A 22,603-nucleotide genomic window follows, 5' to 3' on the forward strand; every position below is an offset into this window, starting at 1 on the left:
CAATTGCGAACTTTAAGGGTGCAGTTAGATACTGTGCAATCAATTGGAAATGAACAGTTGACGAACATAAAGTGCAGCCACCAAAACCCCCGTCATGTCACCAGGCTGCAAATCAGAAAAATGTTCTGCACATGTTTAATGTTTTCAGAGTGATAGCCAGTGTCCACTTTCTCAGAACATTAAAAAGACTGCAGTACGTTACTATAGTGACCAGGAGTTCTAATACTGAGTGCCCATTAAACTTAGTATCACATGACACTGGAATTATACACCACACAGCTTAAAGCCCTAGTGCTGAGAAACTGCCTGGAAGGGAAAAGGAGTCTCACAGCTACATTCTGGAGTTGGAGCAGAACCTGTCTCCAGATTTAAACTGCCACTATCATATTGATTTGCAGCAGTAAACTGATGTACATAAATGGGTAATAGCAGTATATTTGCAACCTTAACAGATCATACAGTACTTCAGACCACTGTGGAAGCTTGAATTTAGTTTCTCAATTTTTTGGGTGTTAAAAGAATTGCCCTGTCATTTATTCACTGTTAAAATGTGACTGATTTAAATTTGGAGTTTGTTGCTTTGTAGAAGCATGTAATCACACATGTATAGAGCTTTTCTCGCAGTAGAACTCAGCATGTTAGATGGTGTGAACTGGATATCCATTCAAACCTTGATCTACCAAGTTTAGAAAGGCACCATCCCATCACTCAGTTGAGGGCCATTTTAAACTATGAAACTTAATGCTTTAACTCTGAGCAATAATGTGGTTTCAAACCCACCTCAGGATACAAGCACTAAACTAAATTGACATTTCAGTTTTGTACTAAGAGACTATCAGATTGTTAAAGGTACCATTCTTTGAATGAAATATTAAACCAATTTTATCTGATGCAGTAATTCTCTCTCTTTGGCCTCCTTATCTCGAGAGACGATGGATAGGCGCCTGGAGGTGGTCAGTGGTGTGTGGAGCAGCGCCTGGAGTGGCTATAAAGGCCAATGCTAGAGTGACAGGCTCTTCCACAGGTGCTGCAGAGAAATTTGTTTGTCGGGGATGTTACACAGTTGGCTCTCCCCTTGCGCCTCTGTCTTTTTTCCTGCCAACTACTAAGTCTCTTCGACTCGCCACACTTTAGCCCCGCCTTTATGGCTGCCCGCCAGCTCTAGCGGACGCTGGCAACTGACTCCCACGACTTGTGATCAATGTCACAGGATTTCATGTCGCGTTTGCAGACGTCTTTAAAGCGGAGACATGGACGGCCGGTGGGTCTGATACCAGTGGCGAGCTCGCTGTACAATGTGTCTTTGGGGATCCTGCCATCTTCCATGCGGCTCACATGGTCAAGCCATCTCAAGCGCTGCTGACTCAGTAATGTGTATAAGCTGGGGATGTTGGCCGCCTCGAGGACTTCTGTGCTGGAGATTCAGGTTCTGCCACCTGATGCCAAGTATTCTCCGGAGGCAGCGAAGATGGAATGAATTGAGACGTTGCTCTTGGCTGACATACGTTGGCCAGGCCTCGCTGCCATAGAGCAAGGTACTGAGCAAGGTATGTTAAAGAGCCTCGTCACTACTTGAAGGCCAGTGCATTCTCCCAGCACCCTGACCATCATTCAACCTACATTATCAGAAATAGATTTAACTGGACATTGATCTCACTGTCGTTTGTGGGATCTTACTTTCCTACAGAAGATGTAACTGCATGTCAAAAAGTAATTAATTGCATGCAAATCAATTTAGGATGATTGTGACAGACATGATATGGCATTATATAAGTACAATTCTTTACTTGCAGTGAAGTCTGTTCAAATTAATTTGTGGTTAAAGAATTAAAACAAACACCAATCCAATCCAGTCCAGTATTTATTCTTCTGTTGAAAATAAAAAAGCTAATTTAAAAGAATCTGTGAAAATGAACTATCTTTATGGGGACAGATGCAATTTAAGAATTCTTGGTACTGAGTCTGAGCTAATTTATTCCATATAATGTCATGCTTTTAATTTAAAGCATCATCTAAATCTCTCCAAGGGTCAGTTTTGTTACCGATACAAGTCTGGAAGGGAGTCACATGGGGCTAGCGAATTCAAGTTACAACGCCATCGGTCTCTGTACGTAAATAACAGAATTCAGGCCGGTTTACCAAATATTATTATTAACAGCAAGCCGAGGCTCTCTGACACTACTAAAACAATTAAGTTTTGAACGTTACGGAGCAGCATTATAAACTCAGCTTTGCGCCCAACTCCAGCTATGCTGCATTGAGAAAGAAGGCAGTCCTGTAACTCTTGCCTTTTTTTTTATAGGGGCGACATGATAGAGGTTTACAAAGTTATGAGCGGCATGGACAGAGTGGATAGTCAGAAGCTTTTTCCCAGGGTGGAAAAGTCAGTTACGAGGGGACATAGGTTTAAGGTGCGAGGGGCAAAGTTTAGAGGGGATGTGCGAGGCAAGTTTTTTACACAGAGGGTGGTGAGTGCCTGGAACTTGCTGCCAGGAGAGGTGGTGGAAGCAGATACGATAGCGACGTTTAAGAGACATCTTGACAAATATATGAATAGGAAGGGAATAGAGGGATATGGGCCCCAGAAGTGCAGAAGGTGTTAGTTTAGACAGGCATCAAGATCGGCGCAGGCTTGGAGGGCCGAATGGCCTGTTCCTGTGCTGTACTGTTCTTTGTTTGTTCTTTGACCCCCGCCGCGCCCATAACCTTCCAACTTGGAGGTCAGGATGCCCTGAGTCATACAAACATTCTGGGATCTGTGATGTTCTATGCAAAAACCTAAATTAAAACTGAGGAGTGGGGGGTGGTGGTTGGATGGAAGTTGTAGGAATTAGTTCCCTTTTATCTACTTGATCTGTGGTCGGCGCTGTTTCTCTCTTTTGAGTCGAGCACATCCGCGGGAGGCACACAATTCTAGAAACAAAATGGAAAAGGACAAGTGTGGGAAGGAATGACCCTGGGACACGATCCAGACTCTCTTGAATCGGTTTGACATTTAGATGGCTTTTCAGGGGAGAATCGCTGGGACTAAGGTATGGGGCATTGGGAGATGGTCGGATTATTTGCTGTTCAATTTAAAGAGATCAGGATGAATGGTGGAACACAGCCTGTGATCCTCTCTTGGTAGCGGAAGTAAATGTTGCACATTTCCCCCGTCTGAACAATACGCGAGCTGCACAAATCAATAAACCTACTTCTCCCCTGTGTGTGAGATCAGATATACCTTTAAGTAACCCTGCAATTAAATGGAAACACAAACAATATTATTTTGTAAGTGTATATATAAAAAAAACCTGTTTGCAAAATCGTTTGCAACTGATAGTATTATATATTCGCAGGGCGTTAACACGTAATACAGGATTTTCAGACCAGTGTTTACCTTTTGAAAATATTGACTGGAATTCATATTTTTCATTAATCACCTACGTAGTTATTCAGAAATACCAAACTAGAAGTTTGCAGACCCTAATTTTTATTTAAAAATGTAGGTATACAACTGTCTGCGGGTTAACTTTGTGCTTGTAACATTCTGAGTGAGAATGGGAATTGGCAATGTTACAACTTTGTTGTATTATTAATGTCAGTATATTAAGAATTCCTCTGGTTTGAGGACATCGTTACTACTGTTTGGCGTTTCTAGGAAAACTGTGAACGTTCTTTTATATTTCCATAGAAATAACGAACAGAGGAAATCTTCACTAATGCATTCACAACAACCTGCACACGAGGAATCCTGCCCCGGGTTATATTTTCGTCAACACTGGGATTGCAGTAATACAGTATATTTGATTTTTCTTTCACTCTGACATTAAAGGAGTTGCAAGCTTATTGAAAGATAAATTGCAGATGTAGTATAACTTCATGGGAAGGTATTTAGAAATACACATAGCGGCAAATGTTTTTTTCTTATTTTATTATTTTTATTCATTAATGGGATGTAGACGTTGCTGGCCAGGCCAGCATTTATTACCCATCCCTAATTACATACAGCTGCACTTTGCTTAACCAATCAGTTTACAAAGTTTTATAATTTACAGCACATAAACAGGCTATTCGGCCGATAGATCCATGACGGTGTTTATGCTCCACAGCAGCCTCCTCCCACCCCTCTTCATCTAACCCTAGCAACATATCCTATTCCTACATTACAATAGTGACCAACCACACTTCAAAAAAAAGTAACTCATTGGCTATAAAGGGCTTTGAGATGTCAGGTGGTCGTGAAAAGTGCTATATCATTGCAATCTCTCTGCTTATCCAGCTTCCCTTTAAATGTATCGATGATCTTCACCTCAACTACTGCTTGTGGTAGCCAGTTACACATTTTAATCACACTTTAGACAAAGAAGTTTCTCCTGAATTGACTATTGGATTTATTGGTTGTTATATTTATGGCATCTAGTTTCGGTCTCCCTCACAAGTGAAAAGATTTTCTCTCCGTCTAACTGATCAAAGCTTTCATAATCTTAAAGACCTCTATCAGCTCACTCCCTCAGTCATTTTTCTAGAGATCCACCTTGGAAACTGAACATTACATTTTTGAAGCACATCTGTTTTTAATTGACAGACTGTTTTGATCTTGTATTACGTGTTAATGCCATGCAAATATATAATACAACTGACACTGTTTCACACTAATAATGACATTGTAGGGATATATGGTTTATTATTCTTATGACTTCAACCTCTTTTTGTGCTATTTTCTCAGCAAGATGCTGTCTCATTGGCTTTGCCAGGTACAGTTGAGAGAGGAGGGTAGCAGCTGGCACTCTGATTATTGCAGACTATTCTTGTCAGCTGTGGCTCAGTGGTAGCACTCTTGCCTCTGAGTCAGAAGATTGTAGGTTTGAGTCTCAGTCCTCTTGAGAGCATAATCTAGGCTGACATTCCCAGTACTGAGGGAGTGCTGGACCGTTGGAGGTGCCGTCTTACAGATAAGATTTAACAAATCCTTGTCTGCCCACTCAGGTGGATGTAAAGGATCCTGTGGCACTATTCTGAAGAAGAGCAGGGGAATTCTTCTTGGTGTCGTGGCCAAAACAAATTCCTCAACCAACACCAAAAACTGATGATCTGGTCCTTTTATTTCACTGCTGCTTGTGCGATCCTGATAATGTGCAAGTTGGGCTGCTATGTTTCCTATATTACAAAATTGACTGTGAAGTCCTCAAGTTGTAAAAGATGCTGTATAAATGCAAGTTATTTGATTTTCCTTGCCAGGAGGTGCAAAGGAATGATATGATAGAGACTGCCTTCCTAATTTTTGCTTCCTTGTGTAGAGGTGATGCTCCCCAAAGAAGCACAGCTGAGACTGGGAACACAGAGAGAAGTGGGTGTCAAACCCACTTTTCCTGAGTCCATTATATTTTGTATTGATATTCTAACATTCAGCAGCAGCTCACTATACTTGTAAAGATGTGTTAATCACTTATCTGCCTCTCCACTCAAACTCAGATAACACACTGTACAGCTGCAAAGATTACAAAAGAAAATGAAATACCTCAGGGAGATAACAATGGTTGCTAACATGCCTAATTATCTATGGAATTGTGGTATAACATTTTCTGAGAGTGCTTCCTCATAAAATTGACGTAGAAATTTCAAACCTTTTTTTTCCTGGCATTAAGTGATTCAATGTTTTCATTTTAACATGTAATGTAATCATAGAAATTGCATGAGACCATTCAGCCCCATTACCAGTGCTAGCTCTTAAACTGGAGCTAACTACTCTGAGCGAATTTTTCTGCTGTTTCCCCCAATATCCTTTTATATTTTTAGTTTTGAAGTACGAATAATTAAAGGACGAATATTTCCCTTGCCCTCATCACTGCACCACAACATCCCCCTTGCTGCCCCATACCCAGTCTTCTGCCTTACTGTCCTAAATGCACTAACTATTGCTGAGGTTATGTTCCACAGAAACTGACAATTTTCTGCTACCTCACACATGCGGGCATTCTTCATGTATCTGTCAATAGGCTATTACACCACAGAATTTATTACAGGGGAGCCCATGCCTCTTCTCGTTCAGTTAACATGTATGCACATTTTGCAGCAGGAATCACTGAACAGAGATCATGAGAGACAGAATCCTGGATGATTTTTTCCCCCTCCCAGGAACATTGATGCCAATTATAGCAGTCCTGTTGAGATTCCAGGTGAGATTGTTAAACTCATCACAAACCAGGGTTGGAATCTGGGAGCTTCTTGTCTGTGTGGCTCTATATTACAGTTCCTGCATAGTTAACAATTGAAACCTCATTCGAGCTATTGCTGTCACTACTGATGTAATTGTCGGGATAATATCTTCAAGGTTTCAATGCAAATTTTGCATCAGTTGGAAGGAGCTTCATTTTTAATTTTAATTTAATGTACACCCAACAAGATTACTTTTTTTTTAAAGAAAAGAGAATGAATCCTCCTTTTTATTTCAAATCCCTGGTCCACTCAGACCATAATTGCTACTGACTGAGACGTCAACTGTGCTACATGCACCCAGATCTCTGCCAATACTACTTTGAGGTGGTTATACAAAAGCATGTAACGGTGACCGTAGGACAATCTTCTCTCCGATTTCCCCCTCGTCCTCCACAAGAGGCAGCTTGCTACAGTGACTGCCTAACACGGTAAATTAAAAAAATAATGGAAAGTAGATGCAGAACTGTTGAGATTAATAAACCATTGAGCATAAGCTGCCTTCTAAACACCAAATATGTGGGATAGATATGGGAGACTTGATTGGAGGTAATCTTTATTAGAGAAGAGTGGAGAACCCATAAAATTTTCGAAGCGAATCAATTAATTCAATAATGCGCCAGCATCTGTATAATTCCCTCCTTCTGTGGAGATGGTTAATAAAATAAACTTTGGAAACAGTCCAAGATATGACAAGTTATTACAATGAATTATCATTTTTAATTTCACTGCAGAGAAGATATTGCAGCTGGCTTACTTTATAATTATGAAAGACAAATATTTCATGTGTGCATACAATATAATTTTCTTTGAAACAGACAAAAGACCAAACTAAAATGCTGCTTTCAAAACGTTGAAATTTGAGTTTTTTTCTGTGGAAATAATTTTGGCTGATTCTTTCAGTACACTGGTTGGTTGCCAAAGTATTTTGAACAAGTAACCATTAGCTGGGATATTCACATGTGTGCCATACTATGTTTTTACTTATCCAGTTTTCTTCCCTGCTTTCCTGAACATGTAGCTCATTCTGAGATATAGCATCAAAGGTACCAGCAGCTACCTGTTAACTCACTTAAGCATCCATTCTTCATGAGTCAGTTTGCATAGTGAACATTGTCACGGAACTGTATTTATTTTCTCCTCCAATTAAAATAGTGTGCCTTTAAAAACTAAGAGGCACAGTGTGCCAGCTGCACCTGTTACCTAGTCAACAGCAGGAGAGTGAGGAGGCCACGTGGTATAATGTTTCAATTTGACAGTGTTAAAAACCAGCTAAAACCAGTTTTGAGAGACACCAATGACGCGTGCTTACTGGAGGAAGGAGTTGTCTATTTCTCTCAGCAGAAGTTCTACAATGAGCTGTAGGTCATGTTAATTGCCAATGGAGGAGAAAACCCTTTGAAGAGACCATTTGTGTTGCTGGAGGTAGCAAAATTCCTTTTCTTTACTTCCAATCCAAGAAATCTTTGCTTCAAGATTGAATCTCTCTTGACTGATTGTGTTTTCTGGAATTCGCAGTAAAGTTCGACTGAGAGACTGCCGGTTTTAAAATCCGAGTGGACCCATTATTATGGTCCTTGTTTAAAGAATTGTTTGACGCCTGCTGCAGCCGAAGTGCTTTGAATGCCTATCTATTGAAGGACTGTTTGATCAAATCCGTGTGGAGACTTCGAGTGGCATTTGATTATTTTTACACTAGGATACCTTACCCATCAGGAACGTAACCCACAAAGACTTATAACCCAGTTATTTATTTATTCTCAAGAAACAGCTAATTTAAAAAAAAACACTTTTTAAAAAACGGTGATCCGTTGATTTTTGAATGTATATGTGTGAATGGGGGAATTCGGTTAAAATAAGAAGTTATAAGGTCTTTAGACATAGGTTTATCTGAATAGTGTTTAAGATTTCATTTTAATAAATAGTTAATTTGTTGTTATCTAAACATTCCAGGCTTGGTCTGTTTTATTCTGCGGGGTTTTCTAGAGTGTTTAATTTGGCTGCTTTCCAGTTGGGCAGGAAAACTTTAATAATATGCTGCGACCTGTGGAGTGATGGGACTGAATTGACAGTGCATTGCTCCCACCTCGGTTGTACCAACATCAGCAGTCAATTTGATTGTGGCTGGCATCAGTGTTGAACCTGATATCCATATAGTCACATTCCAGCAAGGGGGATTGGGGTGTAGTCACTGGACAGTGATCTTGAGCCAGAGTCATAGAATCATAGACTAATACAGCACAAAAATAGACCATTCAGCCCATCGTGTCTATGCTGGCTCTTTCAAACAGCAATCCTATTAGTCCCACTCACCTGCTCTTTCCCCATGTCCCTGCAGTTTTCTCCTTTGTTTATTTAACCAATCCTGTTTTGAAGGCTGTTGCATCTCTATCCACCACCTTATCAGGCAGTACCTTATTCTGTCTTTGGTTCCTCAAGGACATTGTCTCTGTAATATTTTCCTTCATCAAAACTGCTACTTTTTTTACCTTCCCTATCTTTCCTGGACATCATGTACCCAGGAATATTATGCATGCAATCCTCCCCTTTTTGAGTCAGGTCTCTGTTATTGTCACTACATTATATTCCCAAGTGGCTATTTGCACCTACAGCTCACCAACCTTATTAACCCCACCTTGTGCATTTACAAATATCCACTCCAAATTTTTCTATAATCCCACCTAATTCTGTGTTATTTCTTTCCCAGTCCTCTGTGCACCTTGTTTTTTACTGTTTAAAGTTACATCTTGGTGCCCAACCCCTTGCCAAATTAGTTTAAACACTCCGCCACTAGTTAACCTGCTCATGAGGATATTGGTCCCAGCACTGCTCAGATGCAACCATCCATTTTGAACCGGTCCCTCCTGCCACAGAACTGCTCCCAGTGTCTCAGGAATCTGAAGCCCTTTCTCTTGTGTCATGTCTGACACACATTAGCCTGGCATATCCTGCTATTTTTACTCTCACTAGGATGTGGCACAAGGAGTATTCCAGTGATTACTACCTTTGAGGTCCTGCTTTTTAATTTCCTCCCTAGCTCCTTAAACTTCGACTACAGGACTATAACCGTTTTTCTTCCTATGTCATTGGTGGACCATGATATCTGGCTGTTCCCAGTCCCCCTGCAGAATGTTCTGCACCCTCTCCATGATGTCCCTTATCCTGACGCCTGGCAGGCAACATAATATACAGTACGCATATCAGCAGAAGAACTATCCATCTATCCCCCTGACTATTGAGTTCGCAATTATGACTGTGTTTTTACATAGAAGCATAGAAAGATTTATGGCAGAGAAGGAGGCCATTTGGCCTATCATGTCTATGCTGGCCATAAAAGAGCTATTTGGCTGAATTTTACCAGCCCCTGGCCATCGGGAGTCGTGGTGCGGGGGCCTGTAAAATACTTAGGGGAGTGGCCTGCCACGACCCCTGACGCCGAGAAGGCTCCGCCGCATTTTACCAGCGGCAGTGAGGCCTCAGTGCGGCCCCCCCTGCTGCTTGGCAGTGGGACCTTCATTTAAATATTCAAATTAATTTAAAAAACATGCAAATCAACTTACCTTGTCCCAGTGGCCGTCCCACGCCGATTTTGTGGATGCCGGCTGCAACTCCATTTGGAGTTTTTTTATTGGCTGTGGGGTTGGTGGAAAGGGGTTGAAGGACAAATGTGACAAGGTTGGGGGGAAAGTTCAGGGTGGGAATAAATTTAATGATCGCCATATAGGCCAATAAATAAAACAGTGGGGAGGGGGTTTTAAAACAAATTCCAGAGTGACGTTACTTTAAAAATTGAAACTTTTGCTAAGGGCTTGAAGCCCTTTAAAAATGGTGCTGGCGTCTGCGTGGTGGTGCCGGGCAGCATTGCCGAGGACAGAGTGGCTGCCCCCTCAACATCATTGGGGGCAGCCGCTCCCCCCTTCATTTAAATGAGCCCCGCGCGATATATCGTGGGGACTCAGCGACGGCGCATCTGCGCCTGAAGGCCGCTGACTCAAATTCAGCCCATTCTGTTTAATCCCACTTTTCAGGTCTTATTCCGTAGCCCTTGAGTTTACGGCACCTCAAGTGAATATGCAAGTGTTTTTTAAATGCATTGAGGGTTTCTGCCTCCACCATCATTTTAGGCAGTGAGGCCCCAACCAGTCTCTGGGTGAAAAAGTTACTCAACTCACATCTAATCCTTCCACCATTTGCTCTAAATCTATGCTCCCTGGCTATTGACCTCTCTTTGAAGGGAAACAGGTCCCTCCTGTCCACTCCATCTAGGCCCCTCATAATTTTATACATTTCAATTAAATCTCTCCTCCGCCTCTTCTATTCCAAAGAAAACAAACCCAGCCTATCCAATCTTGCCTCATAGCTAAAATTCTCCATTCCTGGCAACATCCTCATAAATCTTTCTTGTACCCTCTCTCTCGTGTGATCATATCCTTCCTGTAATGCGGTGACCAGAACTGTACACATTACTCTAGCTGCAGTCCAACTAGTGTTTTATACATTTCTAGCATAACCACCCTCCACTTTGCTGTGCCCTCCTGGTTGATTTTTCACCTCTGTAGCCGAGGCTAATTGTAGTGACTTGAGCACAAAATTTAGGCTGACACTCCAGTACAGTACTGAGGGAATGCTGCACTGTTGGAGGTGCCGTCTTTCGGATGGGACGTTAAATCAGAAAAAGTCCCATGACACTATTTGAAGACGAGCAAGAGAGTTCTCCTCGGGTTTCCTGGCTAATATTTATCAACCAACATCACTAAAAATAGGGAGATAGATTATTTCTGTCTTTCCATCTTTCACAATATAAAAAGAGGATCAGGTCACTTTCCTTGGTGGAAAAATGACCAATTAAACTAGTAGAATAAATATATTCAATTATAACTTATACTGTTCTCCCACATCAAAGATGATAACATCTAAAACATACATCCACTATTCTGACAATTGCAAACCACAACCTAATGCCAGAAAGAAAGAAAAAGAACTAGGACTGCAATAAACCAATTTTAGCTTAATAAATAAAATTACATTTCTGGGAAACAGTGGATTGCAGAATGATGCGTTTTTCTGATCCTTCCTCTCTTCCACATCTCTATATATTAGTCGGACGTATATGCATTTAAAGAGTAATGTGGAAGTATTACCAAAGATTACTATTTGCAATCTTGTGTTCCATTTATAATAGGAAAGTTCAGATGTGTTATATACACTGAAATTAGTCAAGTGCATTGAAAATTAATGGTTATTCTTTGTAATAGTAAGGGGAAAATTGTAAAACTATAAAATGAATATTGATTGCTTTCTCAAAAGAACAGACAACCCTAAAAAAAGTATTTTTAAAAGCCTGTATCTGCCGTAAGTGTTGACTGTATGGACTCGCCTCTCATTGATATTCGGTATCTCCCACTGGCTGTTTTAGTGTATTGACACAACACCATGGTCTTCATTAAAGAGAAATATTTGTGAAAGAAGAAAGGCTTGCACTTCTGTAGACCTATCTTGTGTCTTAAAGTACTCCACACAAATTAATTTCTAAAATAAGTATTACCTAAGCAGATGCAGCAGAGAATTTGCACGTAAGATCTCATAAAAAGCAAAGAATGAATGATCAGTTGACCTGTTTAACTGGCCATGTTCGTTGAGAGACAGGTGTTGGCCAAGATAGAATTTCCTACTCTTTAAAAAGAAATTGTGGAATAGTCACCATTAGGTGGATGGAACTTCAGTTTAACATCTCATCCAAAGGTCAGCATATCCAATAATGCAGCACACTCTCAAAGCTGCAGTGAAATATCAGCCGAGGATTATGAGCTCAACTTTTAGAGAAAGGCTTGAACCAGCAACCTTCCAACTCAGAGGCACAAGCACTACCAGTTGTCTATTTGCTTTTTACCTGCTGAGTATTTCCTAGATTTAAAATTTGAGATCCAACAGAACAAATTTATTTCCAGGCTCCAGTGCTTGTTACTCACCACCTTGTTGAATTTTATTTGTTGTCATGGAAACATTTGAGTTTCTTTTTTTCTGAGATTGAGGCTTTTTATGCTTTAAGACATGTGTTCCCTTTCCTGCGACACTCTCAGTCACATGAACTGCTTCAATGCACCTCTGTGTAAGGAGTGAACATGCTCTTATTTCTTTCTCAGCAGAAAGCACATAACTTCTTTGTACCTCCCTTGATGGCACTGCTGAAATTTGGAATTCAGCATATGGAGGAATCATAGGCGCTAGTCAGACATTTGGGGTAATTTTAAACTAACTCACTGGTCAGTAGACCCAAAGGATCACCAGTTTTACACCATGCCCAATGCTACTTATAGAAATGCAGAATGGTTACAGAACAGAAGGAGGCCATTCAGCCTGTCGTGTCCATGCTGGCTCTCTGTAAGAGCAACTCAGCTAGTCCCATTCCCCTACCCTTGTCCCCTAGCCCTGAAAATATTTTCTCATCAGATAATTATCCAATTCTCTTTTGAAAGCCATGATTGAATCTGCCTCGACCACACTTTCAGGCAGTGCAGTCTAGATCCTAACCACTCACTGCATGAAGTTTATCCTTATGTTGCGATTGGTTCTTTTGCCATTCACCTCAAATCTGGGTCCCTTGGATCTCGACCCTTCTGCCAATGAGAACAGTTTCTCTCTATCTATTCTGTCCAGACCCCTCATGATTTTGAACACCTCTATCAAATCTCCTCTCAACTTTCTCTTTCAGGAAAACAGCCCCAGCTTCTTCAAACTATTCAAGTAGCTGCAGTCCTTCATCCCTGGAACCATTCTCGTAAATCATTTCTGCACCCTCTCTGATGCCTTCCCATCCTTCCTAAAGTGCGGTGTCCAGAAATCAACACAGTACTCCAGCTGAGGCTGAACCAGTCTTCGATAAAGATTCACATAACTTCCTTACTTTTGCTGGCTTCAATGAACAGCAAAATCGGGCATGGGTGTAAACAATTGTTGCTTGGGATATCATCAGATAAAATGGATGGGTTAGATTAACATTGCCCCCATTGTGTCACACAGCTGAACATCAGCCAATTCATATAAAATGTAATCATCCTGGATTTACAATTTTTTTCCAGACTGTCCTCTTAAACTTGTTGCAGTGTTTGCTGGTATTCTACACCCTCTACTACATGATTGGAAGCGTCTGCTTTGGTGCATTCAGGTAAAATGTACGGGGGGAGGGTTTCCTCTGGTCCCTAATTCTATTGGAGAGGGTCCAAAAAGAATGTTTCGGAGTCCGAAAGAACAAATGCATTTCCATTATATTGTTTTAACAATGTTGCTGATATGTAGCAACAGGGGAAATCTCATATTGCTATAAAACCACATATTATGGGGATAATGTTCCAACTTCTCGTTTCATATGTTGAGCCATATATTGCTCAGTGATTTGTGCTCAACACAAGCAAGGCTCCGCATTGGAAATGCAATGTTACAAGTTCATTCTTTAGCCATACACAGGAGTTTAGGAGAAAATTTTAATCACATAACCTATTCATACATTAAACTAATTGAACAAGAGCTCCTTTATATACCTGATAGAGAAGGAGGGGAGAGCAAGATATAAATGTTAAGGGTACAGATATGTCACCTTCTGTTATAATAAGGCAGCCAATACAATATTAGCAACTCTCTTGATTTCATTCCTGATTTATTAATTTTGCACAATCATTTTAATGTGCAGGATTCATAGGGATAGAAAAGACAAAAGGAGAAAAACTTTGTCCTGGTACCTTCTAACTCAATAGGGTTTCCAATCTCCAGGATTGTCCTGGAGTCTCCAAGATTTGAGGGTTAAAGGCCAGGACACTGTTCTGAGCAATATAGGAGAAAAATCATAGAGGCATTAAGATCGTGTTTTCTTTTTGTAGTTTTTTGAAAACTTTTGCTTATTCATCATAAAGATATTGAGTAGAGGAGAAAACGCTGTTTGACAGTCAAGAATCATCCAATCGGGTAATGAAAAGTCTGTTTGCTTTCCAATTGGTGGGATAAGGCAGGACACCGTGAGTTTGGACATGATGGGCAGCTAATGTTGGGAATATGGGGGCGGGCCAGTTAGAGGCAGGACGTCATGTGATGACACCTCCAGGAATATGTCCAACCAGTGGTGGCAACCCTACATCCTGATGAATCCTGTTCATTAAAATGACAGTGCAGCCAATGAAAGTATGAGTTTGGCAACACTGCCAAAGGGTTTTCTAGCACCTAAATGGATTTTAAATTCCAGGAGAGAAGTGGAAAGAATATCTAGAGTCATAGAGTTTTACAGCACAGAAACAGGTCCTTTGTCCCAACACGCCTGAGCCGATCATCAAGCACCCGTCCAATCTAATCCCATTTTCCCGCACTTGGCCCGTAGCCTTGTCTGCTATGGCCTTTCAAGTGCTCATCTAAATACATCTTAAATGTTGTGAGGGTTCCTGCCTCTACCACCCCTTCAGGCAGTGTGTTCCAGATTCCAAACACCCTCTGGGTGGAAATCTTTTTCCTCAACATCTCTAAACCTCCTGCCCCTTACCTTAAATCTATGCCCCCTGGTTACTGACCCCTCTGCTACGGGAAAAAGTTCCTTCCTATCAATGCCCCTCATAATTTTGTATACCTCAATCAAGTCCCCCCTCAGCCTTCTCCGCCCCAAGGAAAACAACCCCAGCCTATCCAGTCTCCCTTCATAGCTGAAATGCTCCAGCCCAGGCAACATCCTGGTGAATCTCCTGTGCACCCTCTCCAGTGCAATCACATCCTTCCTATAGTGTGGTGACAAGAACTGTACAAAGTACTCCAGCTGTGGCCTAACCAGCATTTTATACAGCTCCATCATAACCTCCTTACTCTTATATTCTATGCCTCAGCTAATAAAGGCAAATATCCCGTATGCCTTCCTAACCACCTTATCTACCTATGCTAATGCTTTCAGTGATCTATGGACAAGCACCCCAAGGTCCCTCTGACTGTACTCCCTAGGGTCCTACCATCCATTGTATATTCCCTTGCCTTGTTAGTCCTCCCAAAGTGCATCACCTGACACTTCTCAGGATTAAACTCCATCAGCCACTGCTCCGCATTACATGGCTATTGCTGGGTGGGGTGGTGGGGAGCATGTGCTTAGTGCAGTAAAAGTGTATGGGACAGGCTCAATGGATCAACTGGTCTTTTCCTGTCTGTCATTTTTGTGTGTTCATATGCAACTTTAAACAGAACTTATTCTTTGGAGCGGCATGCTGTGGGAAGGACTATAACTATTCTCTTTGGTGAGTTCCTGAAAATGATTGTGTCCGTCATTTATTTTTGCAGACTTGATTCATTTGATGGGTTGATTCCGTTTGACTTTAAAACACAAGCAGCAAAGTCTAGCTCTAAGTACCTAGGTAAGTAAAGAAGCACTGATACAAAAATAAAATACTGCAGATGCCGAAAATCTGAAATAAAAACAAAAACTGCTGGAAAAATTCAGCAGGTCAGGCAGCTTCTGTGGAGAGACTGACAGAGTTAACATTTTAGGTTGACAACCTTCGGTCAGAACTATCTAATGAAAGGTAATCGCCTGAAACATTAATTCTTTCTGTCTCCCCACAGATGCTGTCTGACCTGACCTGCTGAGTTTTTCCAGTATTTTCTGTGGAGCAAAACTGCATATTAGTTTTTATGATTAATTGATGTCATAAATTGCATTAAGTACAGCACTTATTGAAGCCACAGGTGTAGTACTGATGAATGAAAAAGACTTCTATTTCGGGTGCTTGGAGTTAGCAACTAATTACTTTCCAGGTATTAATGATGCTGTTCCTGTTTGCGCTGCCCTGCCCCAATAATGTGTCAATTTTAACTGTGGAAAAATACCCCCCTACTTCCTCAGGATGAACCTCTCACTCTAATTGCAATTGCTTTTCTGAAATAGTCAATTTAGGAATGTTTCATGCTGTTGACTCACACTGGTTAGCAACTGGACATTCCACTTAGCACTTAAATGTCAGCCAGTGACGAGGTCATGCCAGAATTATTGAGTAAATTGTTAACATTGCAAAACTAAATCATTCTAATCTTGATTCAACAACATTTTTATTAGAAATAAGAAGAAAAACAACTGGAAATAAGCAGAAATAAAACTTGTAAATAAAAGTGGATCCGATCGTCAGCACCTGTTGAGAAAAGACAGGTTAACAGCAGATGTAGATCCTCTATTAGGAGTGGACACAATGCTCAAACTGGCAACTGGCTCAAAACACTATCTTTTCTGTTTACTGATGCTGTTGCTATTGTGTATTTCCAACATTTAAAAAAAATTATTTGTAACTTGTATCTCACAACCAAATGGTTTTACACTGGGATTTTTTAACTCTTGGGGGCAACTGTTCACTTCAGCAAAAAGATCGTTAAAGGCCTTGCATAGATGGGGAGAGATGGTGAGCAGGTGGAATACTCTGCTGCAAAATATGGTTGAAGTCGTAAATTATTTTTAAAAGGAATTAGATATTGGTTGCGGAAACCCACTCTTCCATGGGCCTTTTGAAGCTTCCACAGTATTTTCCGGGTTGGAATGTAAGTGGAGAGACTTTGGGACACCAACATTGTGACGATCTCCGCAAATCAGAACTGGAAAGAGCATCTTTCCTCACCATCTAACCGTGCTCTGCCTGATCTGTGGTACCCAATGCTGACAATGTGTATTCATTAGTGGGAAAATGTTCCACAGCATTAAATTGACACAACAACTTGCATTTATATAGCATCTTTAACATAGTAAAACATCCCAAAGCGCTTCATAGGAATATTATCAAACAAAGTTTAGCATCGAGCTACGTAAGGAGATATTAGGACAGATAATCAAAGACTTGGTTTGAGCTAGGTTTTGAGGAGCATCATAAAGGAGAGAAGGTAGAGGAGCAGAGAGGTTTAGGGAGGGAATTCCAGAGCTTAGGGCCTAGGCAGCTGAAGGCACAACCTCCAATAATGGAGCAATTAAAATCAGGGATGCTCAAAAAGCCAGAATTGGAGGAGTGCAGATATCACGGATGGTAGTAGGGCCGGAGGAGGTTAGTGAGATAGGGAGGGGTGAGGACAGGGAGGGACTTGAAAACAAGGATTAGGATTTTAAAATTGAGACATTGCTGGACTGGGAGTTAATGTACGTCAATGAGTACTGGGGTGATAGGCAACTGGGACTCGGAGCGAGTTAGGATACGGGCAGTAGAGTTTTGGATGAGCTCAGAATAGTCAAGTCTAGAGGTAACAAAGGTATGGATAAGGTTTTCAGTAGCTGAGCCAAAACCTTATTATTTTGATAAGGACCAAAAAAAACTCCCAAGTATTAAAAAATTGTAATTTCATGAATATTCATATTAGAAAAATGGGATGTGTAAGAGTTTGTTTTATTTATTTTGCTATACATTTTGTAGAGTTCCAGTTTTGAGGTCCATTTGTATTGTCTATTCTCACTCTTCTAGTGAATCTGCTGTCCATGGAACTTACATATTTTACCAGTGGCCTGTTGTTTGCAGCAATAGTTAAGAAGTGGGTGTGGGACTACTCAATCACAGTTACACTCATCCACATCATACTGAGCTCAGCAGGTAAGTGCTCAATAACAATGGAGAAATAGACCTAGCTTTGTGATAAAACCTGCAGCTAATTGGAGAGCCTCAGTAAGTTTATTTAGACTTCATAAATGCCATTTTTTGGGGGAGTTTATGTTACTCTTTAATTCATCTCCACTTCCCCAGTCTGTATCCCTGGGCCACTGAGAGGACAACCAACCAACTTACAGGTTTCCACACATGCCCATCAAGCAAGGTTGCCTGGACACATTCAAGCCCAAGTAGACACAGAAACATGTCTGATAGTTTAGTGGTTATGTTACTGCACTAGTAATGCCTGGTCAAATAATGTAGAGAACATGAGTTCAAATCCCACTGTGGAGTTTGAGAATCTGAAGCCACTTTAAAAACATCAGTGAAAGTGTACTTGAGACTCTTGCATTGTTGTATAAGCCCAACTGGCTCAGTGATGTCCTTTAGGAAGAAAATCTGTTGTCCTTAATTGGTCGAAGATCTGGCCTAACGTGACTCGAGTCTCACACCAATGTGGTTGACTCATTAATGCCCTTTGAAGCCACTCAGTTGTCTCAAATTTTTTCAGGGCAACTCGGGACATGCAACAACAGATGCTGGCCTTGCTAGCATCGCCCAGATCCCAGGACTTAAAAAATAAGTAAAAGACCAGCAGAATGGCTTTTAAAATCAAGGTTTGATTGTGCATTACAGTATTCTGTGCCGCAACACCTTGCCGTTCCACCATAGAGTCTCCATTCAGAATTACATGGGGCTCGATGGAGATTCCCAATTTTGTTTTTTCCGACTAATTTATACTCGCTGCTCACCCTGCTTACAATAAAAGCTCAGCACCGTTGGAACTTGTGCTTAAGCGTCACTAGAAGTTAATAATTCTAGACCAGCCTGCATTGGTAATTTCGCTGATTTTCAATATTATTTCAAGATCTGGTGTCTTCTTGGACCTGTCTTACACATTGGAAAGTCCCATCTTTTCAATAAATTGCAGGTTTTATTTCATTTACAGTGATGACTGAGTTTCCTTTAGCGTGGCAGTGGTGGCTGGCTTTAGGTAAGTCTGGGTAGCTTTTTCTTAAGAATTTTACAAATGTTTGGTGAACTCTTTAGCCAGAATACCAACTTATGAGCAGTTAAATCTGCCTCTTCTGGTTAGATAAACATTGAGTTTCCTCAACAACTCTGGAGAGAAAGTAAATATTTACCAAACTGATCTAATGCTTTTTATAATTAAAATTGCAAAAAGCACAGAATATGAAAGGAGCGACAACAACCACCACTTGAATTTCTATATCACCTTAAACATAGTAGAGCATCCCCAAGGCACTTCATAGGAGTGTTGTCAAACAAAATTTTGATTCTGAGGCACATAAGGAGCACTGCATTTAAGCCTTAAATAGTAATGCATTATGCTTATATGCTTGTGACTAGCAAACAATTCCAGGTTTGCCTGGGTATCAATACCATTGAATTGTATTTTGTCAGTTTCTGCCAAGTAATAACTGAAATGTAAAAGCAATGGCAATCTGGAAGGGGATTGGGGGGAGGGGCTGACTCATCAAGCTGCTCTAAGATGGAGTAACAAAGTGCCATTTTCCATGACATATCCACAATCTCAGTTAAATCATTAGGGAAGGCCCAGTTTGAATTATTTTTTAAAGAGCACCCACTCGGGCTGTTTTATCAGCCCGACAAGTATCCCTGTTACAGATTGGCAGAGATCAGGGATCACGCCAACTATCTATTATTCTGGATCAGAACCAGGGGACACCGATTAAAGGTGATTGGCAAAAGAAGCAACAGCGACATGAGGAAAAACTTTTTTATGCAGTGAGTGGTTAGGATGTGGAATGCACTGCCTGAGAGTGTGTTGGAGGCAGGTTCAGTAGAGGCCTTCAAAAGAGAATTGGATAATTATCTGAAGAGAAAAATTTGCAGGGCTATGGGGAAAAGGCAGGGGAGTGGGACTAGATGGAGAGAGCTGGCACAGACACAAGTCGAAAGGCCTCTTTCTGTGCTGTAACTATTCTCTGATTCTTCTTATCACCTACGAATGGGAATAGTCTATTGTTTAAGAAGTTTTAAAAAGATCGCAAAACTCGAGATGATTTTGTTACAGTCTTTTCTGAACAGCCGTGATCCAGTATCTGCTTCTTTATACTGTCATGGGCAATGATATTATATGTTCTGTGAGGTAATTCTAATCTAGTGCACAACTGCCGTACCTCTGTCTTTAACCAGGAATCAGCTTGCACTGACTATCAATGATATGCCCTTCTGAGCTATTAGTTTTATCAGGTGTGATCATGAAGAATATTAAACTTGTAATTTAGCACGTATAGTATTACTAAACTATTTGTGAATTAGAAAGTTTTTAAATCTTAGAGCAATGAAAAGATTAAGTGCTTTAATGAATGCTTACTTTTTGATTTTTCTACAGGTGTTGGCTTGTTGATGATGATTTGTAATGGCCAGTTAGTTGCACACTTCATTTGCCAGAATGATCGCAGTTACTCTTCAAACAACCTCTGAGAGTAAACAGATCAAACACAGCAGCAGATATCAGAGTTGAGGACAACTCTCCTGACTGAACGACTTGATAACATATTTGCATTAATTTTAGCAGGGAAAGAAACTGCACCCTTCCTCGGAAATAATCAGTGTTAAATGCTTGAAATGCAAAGCCTGCATTTTATTGGTGAGATAGTTTACCAGATAAGATCTATTTTTAGTACAAAAGTTAAGAGAATCAGAGGCAGCTTAAAAGAGAGACTAATATAATTTTAAAACTTAATCCTTCTCCATTTCCCCAACATCCTTTTGAATTTTGATTGTTGCTTCGTAAAGGTGATTCCATTGAAAGTGATGAGCGTGGAGGTAATTTTGATTTCACCCAATCCTGTGTGTAGTAGGTCAGGTTGGAGAATGTGGCTTCTAACCCACCCTGCACATGATAAGAATTTCTACAGGAGCACTAAGTCGGGGAGAAATTTGGACCTTTGTAAAAATGTGCTCTGTTCAGGTCTGCATATGTGTGGTGTAACTGTACAGTATTGCAGTAAAATACAAAAGATAATATAACCTGTCAAATTTAAAGAATTGAAAGATTTGTTTAAGGATAATTCGGAAGTCAAATTTTCTTTCTGCCAAAATAGAAAGTATGTGGATTGCTCATAATAAATGAGTGTAAAGTAAAATTCAAGATGCACAGTATTCATATAAAATACAATCTGATTATATTTTCCATTTTGGTGCAGAAATACTCCATCCTCAAAAGGTTAACTTTTCACCTAAAATGTTTAAGATTTAACTTTGACAAAAGACCATGCATTACAGCAATTATTAACATTTTTATTGTATATGTTGTATAATTTAATGCCTAGTAGTTTTCTACAATTTTAAAAATCTGTTAGTATTGTATAAGGTGGTGTTTGTATGTCAGAGTTCAAATGAATTCAGTTTTAATGTATAAAAATCCCCCTCAAGTCAAAGATTTATTGAAGCAATTTCTTGATTGCCACAGATCTGCAACTCTATCCTGTTTACTGAGATTTTCTATCTCATCAACATTGTATGTGAGCCTGATCATCTTATCTTTATCTGGCCTGAAGGGAATTTTTTGTTGACTTACCAATCAAATATCAGAGAACCACAGAGGGCTGAACCATCACTTGCTACTTAACAACCCTGCAATTTACTGTTGACCAGATTTATAGAATTCTCGATGGTAGACATATAGCAGCCAAGACTGAAAAAACAATAGTTTTATTCATTGCTGTATTTGACAGTCACGTCTTAACTACATCTATAGGTATTAATGTTAATTAAAGGGGACCTTGAATTTCCATTGCTCTTTTTTCAAAGTTAGATCTGCAAGATTGCAATTTAAATCAATCAAAGAAGTAAAAACAGAAAATGTTGAAAATGCACAGCAAGTCACTCCATATCTGAAAGATAAGGGTTGCTATTTCAATAGTGTTCTACTAAATTGATTGGTCCTATTTCACATGATTTTCAGAATATTCTAGGGTAGTTCAAGCTGTTAATGGTGATTGAAAATTTACTTCTATTCAGGTTTATATTGTAGCTAACTCAGTCTTTCATAATCCAAACACAAATGAGTCATGAAAGGATCACTTGTCAATGCCTTATCATCACCTCATTTCATGACAATATGAAAGGCACAATTCAACATGGTGGCTCCTCATCAGAGCCCTTTCCTATCCTGAGTGGCGTGAAACAGGGCTGTGTTCTCGCACCCACACTTTTTGGGATTTTCTTCTCCCTGCTGCTTTCACATGCGTTCAAGTTCTCTGAAGAAGGAATTTTCCTTCACACAAAATCAGGGGGCAGGTTGTTCAACCTTGCCCGTCTAAGAGCGAAGTCCAAAGTACGGAAAGTCCTCATCAGGGAACTCCTCTTTGCTGACGATGCTGCTTTAACATCTCACACCGAAGAATGCCTGCAGAGTCTCATCGACAGGTTTGCGGCTGCCTGCAATGAATTTGGCCGAACCATCAGCCTCAAGAAAACGAACATCATGGGGCAGGATGTCAGAAATGCTCCATCCATCAATATTGGATACCACGCTCTGGAAGCGGTTCAAGAGTTCACCTACCTAGGCTCAACTATCACCAGTAACCTGTCTCTAGATGCAGAAATCAACAAGCGCATGGGAAAGGCTTCCACTGCTATGTCCAGACTGGCCAAGAGAGTGTGGGAAAATGGCGCACTGACATGGAACACAAAAGTCCGAGTGCATCAAGCCTGTGTCCTCAGTACCTTGCTCTATGGCAGCGAGGCCTGGACAACGTAAGTCAGCCAAGAGCGACGTCTCA

At 40.5% G+C, this 22,603-nt stretch overlaps 1 protein-coding gene across 5 annotated transcripts; it reads left to right on the forward strand.

Annotated features, from left to right (window-relative positions):
- Positions 1–2,893: 2,893 nt before the first annotated feature.
- LOC137347003 (putative transmembrane protein 244) lies at positions 2,894–21,594 on the forward strand. Of its 5 annotated transcripts, none has more exons than XM_068010997.1 (7): positions 2,894–3,032; positions 3,674–3,779; positions 13,275–13,360; positions 15,496–15,569; positions 17,646–17,771; positions 18,775–18,819; positions 20,206–21,594. In XM_068010997.1, the coding sequence occupies exons 2-7, from the start codon at positions 3,702–3,704 to the stop codon at positions 20,295–20,297; spliced, it is 501 nt and encodes a 166-aa protein (XP_067867098.1). In that variant the 5' UTR covers positions 2,894–3,032; positions 3,674–3,701; the 3' UTR covers positions 20,298–21,594. The 5 variants fall into 5 exon arrangements, with proteins under 5 accessions (XP_067867098.1, XP_067867099.1, XP_067867100.1 ...); XM_068010996.1 differs by lacking the exon at positions 2,894–3,032 and adding an exon at positions 6,056–6,158 and having other exon boundaries at positions 3,711–3,771; XM_068010998.1 differs by lacking the exon at positions 3,674–3,779.
- Positions 21,595–22,603: the final 1,009 nt, after the last annotated feature.

The sequence above is a fragment of the Heterodontus francisci genome, chromosome 31, assembly GCF_036365525.1.
Source record: "Heterodontus francisci isolate sHetFra1 chromosome 31, sHetFra1.hap1, whole genome shotgun sequence".
Taxonomy (NCBI): Eukaryota; Metazoa; Chordata; class Chondrichthyes; order Heterodontiformes; family Heterodontidae; genus Heterodontus; species Heterodontus francisci.